The 9041-nt window shown below is 39.6% G+C and overlaps 1 protein-coding gene across 1 annotated transcript; it reads right to left on the minus strand.

Annotated features, from left to right (window-relative positions):
* Positions 1–512: 512 nt before the first annotated feature.
* Positions 513–8352, minus strand: MMP1 (matrix metallopeptidase 1). Its single transcript, XM_067747658.1, has 10 exons — positions 8195–8352; positions 7503–7747; positions 7261–7409; positions 6894–7019; positions 6010–6165; positions 5758–5875; positions 3528–3661; positions 1877–2039; positions 1242–1345; positions 513–1060 (listed from the first exon to the last, which is right to left on the minus strand). The coding sequence occupies exons 1-10, from the start codon at positions 8300–8302 to the stop codon at positions 951–953; spliced, it is 1413 nt and encodes a 470-aa protein (XP_067603759.1). The 5' UTR covers positions 8303–8352; the 3' UTR covers positions 513–950.
* Positions 8353–9041: the final 689 nt, after the last annotated feature.

The following is a 9041-nucleotide window of genomic DNA, read 5'->3' on the forward strand; positions in this document are numbered from 1 at the left end:
AAACGGGTAAGGGAGATATTTCCCCCTCCCTGACACTGGTAATGTTTTGTTTACTGGGTGAGAATTACGTGGGGTTGTTAATTTTGTGATAACTCATTGACATGAACATTTATGATATGTGCACTTTTCTGCATTTATGTTATACTTTAATATAAAAATGTTTAATGGAGAGAGAGATTTGTCCAAAGTGAAGGTTACACTGCTGTCCAAATTCTTGAGTTGAGAACTGCCTGCCTCAGAATCATGAATAACTCAAAAAATATTCTCAAGACTCTCTGTGTATTTGGAAAGTCTGCAAACACTCTGAGCACTCTCTGAGCTACTCAGAAAACTCATAGGGCTTGGAAGCTACCCACAGGACTCCTACCTCCATTAACATCCTCCCAAATTAGGCATGATAAACTAGATAATGTTTGTCTGGAAAAACTGGGTTACACAGCTTTAACAAAATCTAAAATCTTAGTGGCTTAACACAATGAAAGTTTATTTCTTAAGCAAAATCTACTGAGGTTTAAGGTAACTGTTCAGAGTGTTGGCCCAGGAATTCAGGCTTCTTCAACCTTGTGGAAATTCTCTCAAGATGTGCTTTTACAATCATCACAGCGCTGGAGAAGTTTGCACCAGCAATCCAATGATTCCATCTGGAAGTGATATTGGTCACTTCTGGGCACAATCCACTGGCCAGGACTATCCAAATGTGACTGCCTATTCCTTCCTTCCACATCTGCAGAGAATTGAACTGTGGAGCCATGAATTTGACCTTATTTGTGGAACTAAATTATAGCAGTACATAAAACATTACATTCTAAGTCATAAAAATTATGCAGAATGGGGTATAAACAAGATTATACTTCATAACTCTGTATTTTATTTAAATATATGTCTCTTCAGGAAAGCACCTTCCTTGGACTCCTGAAATATATTTTTCTGTTTAACTTTTTAACAGGTGGTCAATTTTTTCTGCAGTTGAACCAGCTATTAGCTTTTTGGAGAGTCAAAATTCTCTTAGTTTTGGTATCAAATTTGTATTGCCTTGTTCCATGGAAGAAATAGAAAAATCCTAGAAATAAAACAAAAGAGACTTATTACCTTATACAAGTGATTTCTAGGTTTAACTTTAATTCTTCAAAAATCCAAGTCATTTGTGAGAATAAATATTTTTGGTATTTTCTGTTCCAAATAACAATACTGATGCTATTCCATGGCAACAAAATAGAGGAAATATGTATATATTCACCTACCGTCTTTCTGGAAAACAGCATCAACTTTGCTGCCAATTCCAGGAAAATCTTCTGCTATCATTTTGGGATAACCTGCATCCATGGATTGTTTATATTCATCATACCTGGTAAAAAAATAATTAGAAGTGTCAGAACTATTTGTTAAATGTGTAGCCTTCACAAAACCATTACAGGGAATTCACCAGCAAGAATGTAATAAGACCTTTTAATTCCATAGGTCATGTGTAAAAATAGGAGGTGGGACGATGTGAGGTAGGATGTTGGGTGGTCTAGAAGATTTATAAGTTCCCTCTGAACTCCAACATCTAATTCTACTTCTCCAGTAGGTGCTATTAATGTCAAATGCAGTGAAAGATAACTTCCTGTTGGCTACAGCAGCCCTATGAAGATGAATGCCCTCCTTTTCACATCTTCGTTTTCAAATTCAGGTCCACATTCTCCCTGGATCTCTGGGACAGGAATTGCGTGATGATTATTGGTCAACCAACTTGGAAGCTGGACAAGCTACAGCCATTCCCAGAAAAGGCAGCTAGCCAAGGCACTATGAGACTCATTTTTATATATGTTTCAATTTAGTAACTTCTCTCTATGTAGAAAGAATAGATACCCTACCATTTTCTGTACCCAGTCTTTACCTCCAGCATTTGTTAGCAACAAAGAAGTACGTTTTCCCAGTATCTTCATCAGAAACAGCAGCGTCGATGTTCTTCACAGTCCTAGGGAAACCAAAGGATCTGTAGATGTACTTGGGGTATCCGTATAACACATCTTGCCCCTTGACAGCCCAGTACTTATTACCTGCAAATCAAGGAACAGGATGAAAACACTTGTCCAGGGCACCAGTAGACAGTAAGTGGATTTCCAGCTAAATGCTTAGTCTCGTGTGCTAGAGGAGTATCCTGACTGCACATTAGAATCATCTAGGGAGATTTTTTTTTTTAAATACCGTTGTTGGTATCCTACCCCATACCAATTAAATCAGTATTTTTCTTTAATTTCCTAGACAAGTCTAACATGTAGCAAGCTTTGAGAATGACTGGTTTGTGGAGTTGGGGGCTTCCTTCCAAAGCCAGATGTTCAAATGACTACAGAGTTCATCGTGCCACCTCAGTGATAGAAACCTCAGTTCTCCAGGTTGCCCATGGGTTGTGGAAGTTCACACCAAGGGTATTCTAAAGGCCAGAGTGTTGTAATGACTCACAGTCTGTAATGACTAGCAACCCAGGGTAGAAATCATTGCACCTGACTACAGTTCCAAGTACTTGAATTTAGGCTGTGTCCAGATTCTGCATATTTAGACTTAGTAAACTCCATGTCATATAAAACTGGTCTTACGTCTTGTAGCCAGGCTTGTACTTTTCGCTCAAGTATCCTTATTTATCTCTCAGGAAAAACCAGTCTGAAACTCTGTGTATCTAAAATCTCATTTAATTTCATTATATAAGGGCTAGAAAGCCCGTTTCAAAGTTTTTTGCCCATCTGAACTGTATTGAGTTCTTTGCCTTGAGTGTGTGACTGGGTCAGGTGTCTTAATGTTTGTCTGCACTATGCCAAACATACATTTGGAGAAATACTGATGTTTGGCATGGTGTCTTCAAAGTCAGGAGCTGATCACTGGAGCATGTTTCATTCTGATAGAATCAAAGAAGTTTACCCCATTCTATTCATGGTAGTTCAGGACTTCTCACACTTTAATGTACGTACGAATTGCCTGGCAATCTTGTTAAACTTCGAGAAGGTCTGGAATAGGATCTGACAATATGGATGAACTTTGTCAGTATTATGGTTAAGTGAGACTCTGAATTTCTAACAGACCCCAGGACAGTGTCAGTGCTGCTGGTCTGAAGACCATACTCCGACATCAAGGATGCAGCACCCCCATCTGGCTGCCCTGTGGGGCCTCCTCTCTCAGGAGAGTTATTAGTATAAAATAGGCTCTAGGAAACCATCCAACTCAAATGTTTCTGTTCCATCTTCTCAGTTTTACTCCTGAGCACCCCAAGAATGTGGAGAGGGTTTAAAATACATAAACAGTTTGCACAGAAAACAGCTACATAAGTCTACATTCACGAACAGGCCATAAAATATGTATCTCCAGTCATATGCTATTCACTTAAATTTATTCAGACATGCACCATGCAATTCTTAACTAAAGTGATAGACTCCCATTGATTTGCTAGATTTTCCTAAGTCTATGGAAATAAAGTAGCTAGTAGTCTCATATATCAGCCCAAAAGCAGAAGAAACTTTAATGCATAAAAACTGAAAGATAATTGGAAACATTACCTTTGAAAAACCGAACTTCATCTCTATCGGCAACCTCATAAGCAGCCTGAAGTCCATTTGGCAGATGGGGCCAGAAAACAGAAATGAAATTGAGCTCAGCTTCTGGGTAGAAGGGATTTGTGCGCATGTAGAACCTGATTTGAAAGAAGGAAAAATGTTTTTATCTAATCCATAGCAAGCTCTGGCTGTCATTCAGGTCCTTCTATTGCTGGCACTAGTAGTGTGCTCATAAATGTTTAACATCTGGCTCTCCACGATGGGGCTGGGGAGGAGTCCTGGTTTGTAGCATTTGCTTATTTTCATGGTGGAAATATTACAACCACTGCAAATCAAGAGATTTGCGGTGGTGCACCACTGTATAGCGTTTCCACTCTACGGATACATTAGACATAAACTGCCTCAGGAACATAAATAAATAGTAAAATGCAGCAAAACAATTACAAAGGGATGAATTCTGATTACTTTTATTACCTTTGGTTTAAATACAATTGTAAGTTGTATAATTTAACTCTAAAGTTAATAATTTAACTTTTAATAATGCTGTTTAACAACCAGCTTGCAAAATTCTCGAAATGTAACAATCATCTTTGGCAAGCACACCAGGGCCTAGGACACAGCACTAACATCCTACATTTAGTGCACACTTTACCTACATCATGCCCTACCTCACAAATATCCTACAAGAGAACATTGCTTTCATCTCACAGATTAGCAATTGAGGTCAGGGAGGCGAAGGGAGGTGTCCAAGGCCATGCAACTGTTAAGAGGCAAAGGTTAACTTTAAACTCAGATCTAGCAGCTACTCCCTTTGTCTTCCTTTGGTTGGTGGTTTACAAAGTTGACTGGGGTAACGACAAAGCATAGACTGTCACATGGGCCGACAGAAGAGTTTTCCCAATTCCAGGCCACAGGGAAGACTCTGGCCTTGGAAGTCAAATCTGACTTCTCGATCCAGTCCTGCCTCTGCCTGGCTGTGAGACCCTGGGCAAGTCAGTTACTATTACTGTTTCTAGACTTAACCTTCTGTGGCTTCATGACCTGGTGACATTTAAATGATCTCAGTGTCCTTTCAGTTCTTGCAAATCCTAGACTTTTTCCTGTTCTTTGGAGTCATCCTTCAAATACTTGCTTTGATAAGCACATCCTGCTATATTGACAGCTTTCCTTTAAAACCAAGTCTTTCCTAGCACTCCCCAGCACTGAGCCACACCCTGTATGGTTTATATCCATCCTTACCTTTTATACTCAGAAATAGTAAAGCACAGGATGGGAAGCATTAGGAGCCAATACACTGCTTTCTGGGGTAGATATGATCACAAAGTGGTAAAACAGTTCCAGTGACACTCCAAGAAGAGAGGTGAGGAGAAGGGAGCCTTTTAGAGCATCCTTACTTTCTATGTGCGGCAGACTGTATTATTCAGAAAATGACTGTATTATTATTTTGCCTTGTCCTTTAGGAATTAGAACTGTATGCAGAGCAGGCCTATTCCTTGTGTGTGAGGGGACCTTAGCCTTCCTGAGGCCACACACTGCTGAGGGAGTTCTAGGATCCTCCTCTGAGGAGGGAAGCACATTGTGACTGCCCATATCCCCTGACCCTCAACAGACAGGGTCCTCATGAATTCTCGGGGATTCTCCCTGCAATGGCTCCTATCTTTCTTTGCCCCCTCCCAGGGTAAAGGGGTGGAGACAGAGTCCTATTATGACCACAGGCTTTGGAAGGGCTGTCTTTTCCAGGATGATACTTAAAAGGGGTCTACACAATCCTTCTCAGCATGATGGTGCTATGAAAAGGACTGATTTCTCCTAATAAAATACTGACATACTTATCATTCTAAAGAGTGACAAAAATGAGAAGAGGCCTGGAGTAGAGGTCAGAAGACCAATTACCGCTTTGTTGCCAAGAAACTCTGTGCCCTGAAGGATCTCTTTCCTTCTCTCTGCTTTACTTTACTGATCTGTAAAATGGAATTATATTTACTGATTTTCTACTTCAATGGTAATTTTTATGAGAATCAAATGACAGAATACATGCTGGGGAAAAGGTTGTTATAAGTTCATTATGTTGTGCAAGAGCAAGCAATTGTTTACACTCAACTATAATTATAATAATGTATGTAAACAAATGTAAGATAAACAATGTGTGAAGCATAGTAGTGGCCCATATGTACCCATAGCAGTGAGTCCTGTTATTACACATACATAACACAAAGAAGAACTGATGTCTTACCTGTCTTTAAAGAACATCAATTCTCCCCGGATTGTAGTTATAGCATCAAAAGTTAGCTTACTATCACACACTTGTGGGGTTTGCGGGCCAATTGGCTGAGTGGGATTTTGGGAAGGTCCTAAAGGAACAAGAGATCTGGAGTTAGTTCCACCTGGCTTTGGAAAACTACATAACCAATGAAAGCTTCTTAAAGGATAAAGCCAATGGCTGTTCTAATGACCCCTTGTCTATAATGTTTTTCTTTATACTCACCATAGATGGCCTGGATCCCACTGATGTCATCCTGAGATAGCTGAACATCACCACTGAAGATGTAGTTGGGGTACATCAAAGCCCCAATGTCAGTAGAATGAGCAAGTCCAAGGGAATGGCCCAATTCATGAGCTGCCACACGATACAAGTTATAATCTAAAATGGATAATAAACCCATTTGCAATTATTTGAAATATTTTCAGTTTTGAGACATTTAATTAAGAAGTAATCTATAACTCTAAAGGACTAATGTTCTTATTTTCTCAATAGCTTTTTGAAATGTATAAAATAATTTTCTGAAGGTAAGAAGAATGCATTTATTAATAGTGAAGAGACCAGTTAAAGCCTAAACTCTATGATTACAATTAAAAAGCAAATTCAGCCAACCAAGAGTCTAGCACAGATTAGTCAGTCTTGTCAGTGGCTAGATGGCACATATTATTTCACAGAGAAGAAATAGTCTTCTATTAACACATTTTTTTTCCTATTTACAGATTGATACATGTTTAATGCTGGAAATTTTGGAAAATATATACAACCTCTCTTCTCTTGATTTCCACATATCTTACTAACATTATTACACTTTGGTGTCTTCTTCCAATAAAAAAGATTCTATGTAGATGCCCACAAGGAAAACATTAAGATTTTCAACATTTACTTACTAGAAATTTCAGAGTAGCCTATTTGTAGCCAATAAGATGTTCTTACTAACAGAAATAATTCTTCTCTTACATTTTCTAAATGCACCATTAATTTTCTAAGTGGTAGCAGAAAAATGCATACTTTTTTAATGCATTCTTTCAGTTAAGTCAACCAATATTACAATGAACCAAGAAAGTGGGTGGGGGGAGAAGGGTTGAGAGAGGCAAGATGAGCTGACTTACCTCTGAAATTGTTGGTCCACCTTTCATCTTCATCAAAATGGATATCCCCTCCGATATGTGGGCCTGGTTGAAAAGCATGAGCGAGGTTTCCACCCGGTCCATCAAAGGGAGAATTGTCACGATGATCTGCAAGAAACAAAATTCAACAAAAGTTCCTCTTGGTTCTTACTTAGGCTAACCCAGGAGAGTAAGCATTAGCTTTGCTAAGAGGCCAACAGATTTGCAGCAAATGCAATATAGTTTTCATTCTTAAGTCCATAAAATAAACACTTTTCTCAAACAAGGAGATCTAGTTGCAAAGCTGAAGAGATTCAAAGGCAGGGGGAAGTTAAGGTGAGAATACTTTCATGCTACAAGAAGAGCTTACCTCCCCTGACAAAGGATATCATTATGTCTGCTTGACCCTCAGAGACCTTGGTGAAGCTCAAGGGTGACACACTGCTCCAGAGTTGAAAGGCTTTCTCAATGGCATGGTCCACAGCTGCTCTTGACAGATCTGGTGTGTAGTTTTCAATCCTTCAAATGAAATAAAATACAGACACATCGGATTTCATTTCTGATGGCTCTGATGGGAAATAGCATTCCCACTCTGGTGCTCAGTCTAATTACCTGTAGGTCAGGTGTGTGTCCTCCCACCGCGGGCTCCCCTGAGTAAGAACAAACTGAGCCATGTCAGGCACCCCACATCTGGGCTGCTTCATCACATTCAGGGTTTCAGCATCTGGTTTCCCCGTCACCTTCAGCCCAAAGAACTTTTGCATTTGCTTTAGTTTTTCAACTACTGGGTCATTGTTTCTCTGTCTTTCAACTTGCTTCGCATCACTCTTCAGGTTGTAGTAGTTTTCCAGGTATTTCTGATGAAAGATAAAATTATTGAAACACTGGATGGGAAATCTTTCTAATTTTTCTAAATATTGACAGTATAAAGTTATAGCTGAAACACAGAACTACTTTTAAAATTGTGTTTAGATTGCATGGTCCTTATTATTCTTATTATTGGTGGAAACTGTAATTTTGGAGTAGAAATTTCCCTACCATTAGTTATTATGAAGTCAGAATTATAATTTGTAGAGACAAATTTGCATATTGTTCTTTTAGTTCCCTATCATTTCTAACTGGAAAAGGAGAGTCTATGCATGGATAGATACATTTTTGGGGATAGTGCCCTTTCTGACAAAAATTTATCTTTGTAGGGCATCCATCCTTAAATAAACTCTATTATACTGCTGTTACTCTGTTATACTGTGGGAAAATGTAAATAAAGGCTTTTGCATTTGGGGCATGTGAAATTCAGCATTTACCTGCACTGTCTCCACATCTTGCTCTTGTGTTTCTGAAGTCGCTGCTGGGAAGCTGTGAGACCCCACGCCCCAGAGAAGCAGCAGCAGCAGCAAAGGCAGTCTGGGCATGCTGGCCTCTGTCTTCCTTCTCAGCTTAAGGAATCTGATGGCTCCCACCTCTCTGCTGCTCCAATGTCTCAACTAGGAAGTTCCGTCTATATATATAGGGTTCTGGCACTTCCAGAAAGCCAGAGGCTGTCTGACTCACATTTCATAACATCCTCTTGATTATCAGTGAATAATCTGAGCAATCATCACAAATGGTGACTCCAAGCAGATTATTTGAGATTGTTCAGTGTTGCAAGCTTATGATTAACATTAAACAGAACATGGGGAAAGGAGACACATCCAAAATGTAAACAGTTGTTTTCTTCAATTCATTTCTATCCTGTTTGAGAAAGACGTTATTATATCTGCAGATCACAGAGTACTCCACAGACTTTTTAAAAAATAGACTTTGGTACTTGATCCTGCTGGTCATAAAGTGCTCTGGGTTATACACACATCCTTCTCCCCAAGCAGAGGACAGAATTGCTGACATCCATGCCCTATGGCTGTTCATCACCTGTACTGACAGGCATTCATTTGGGGGTGGCTCTCCCAGGTTCAGTGGGCTTCCCTTCTACCTTTGCTAAGCTGCCTTGTACACTATTTTCTTAACACCATAGTTTCCCTTAATTTTCATTCAGGCCCAAGATTTGAGAACCTTGGCTTAGAAGGTCCCCGTCCACAGGTGGGGTATGAGGTAACTCCCCACCCTGTGTAGACACTGCCCAGCGGCATCATGGGACAAATAGGATCCTTCTCT

Source organism: Pseudorca crassidens, chromosome 9 (genome assembly GCF_039906515.1).
Source record: "Pseudorca crassidens isolate mPseCra1 chromosome 9, mPseCra1.hap1, whole genome shotgun sequence".
NCBI classification, from domain to species: domain Eukaryota; kingdom Metazoa; phylum Chordata; class Mammalia; order Artiodactyla; family Delphinidae; genus Pseudorca; species Pseudorca crassidens.

What these genes read in the sequence shown, in the direction of transcription:
- MMP1 (XM_067747658.1), bottom strand. Translation starts at nt 8,302, where the DNA reads ATGCCCAGACTGCCTTTGCTGCTGCTGCTGCTTCTCTGGGGCGTGGGG. An exon ending in GACACACACCTGACCTACAG is followed by an intron (nt 7,410 to 7,502) that starts GTAATTAGACTG and finishes TTTCATTTGAAG; the next exon opens with GATTGAAAACTACACACCAG. An exon ending in TTGATGTTCTTTAAAGACAG is followed by an intron (nt 3,662 to 5,757) that starts GTAAGACATCAG and finishes CTTTCAAATCAG; the next exon opens with GTTCTACATGCGCACAAATC.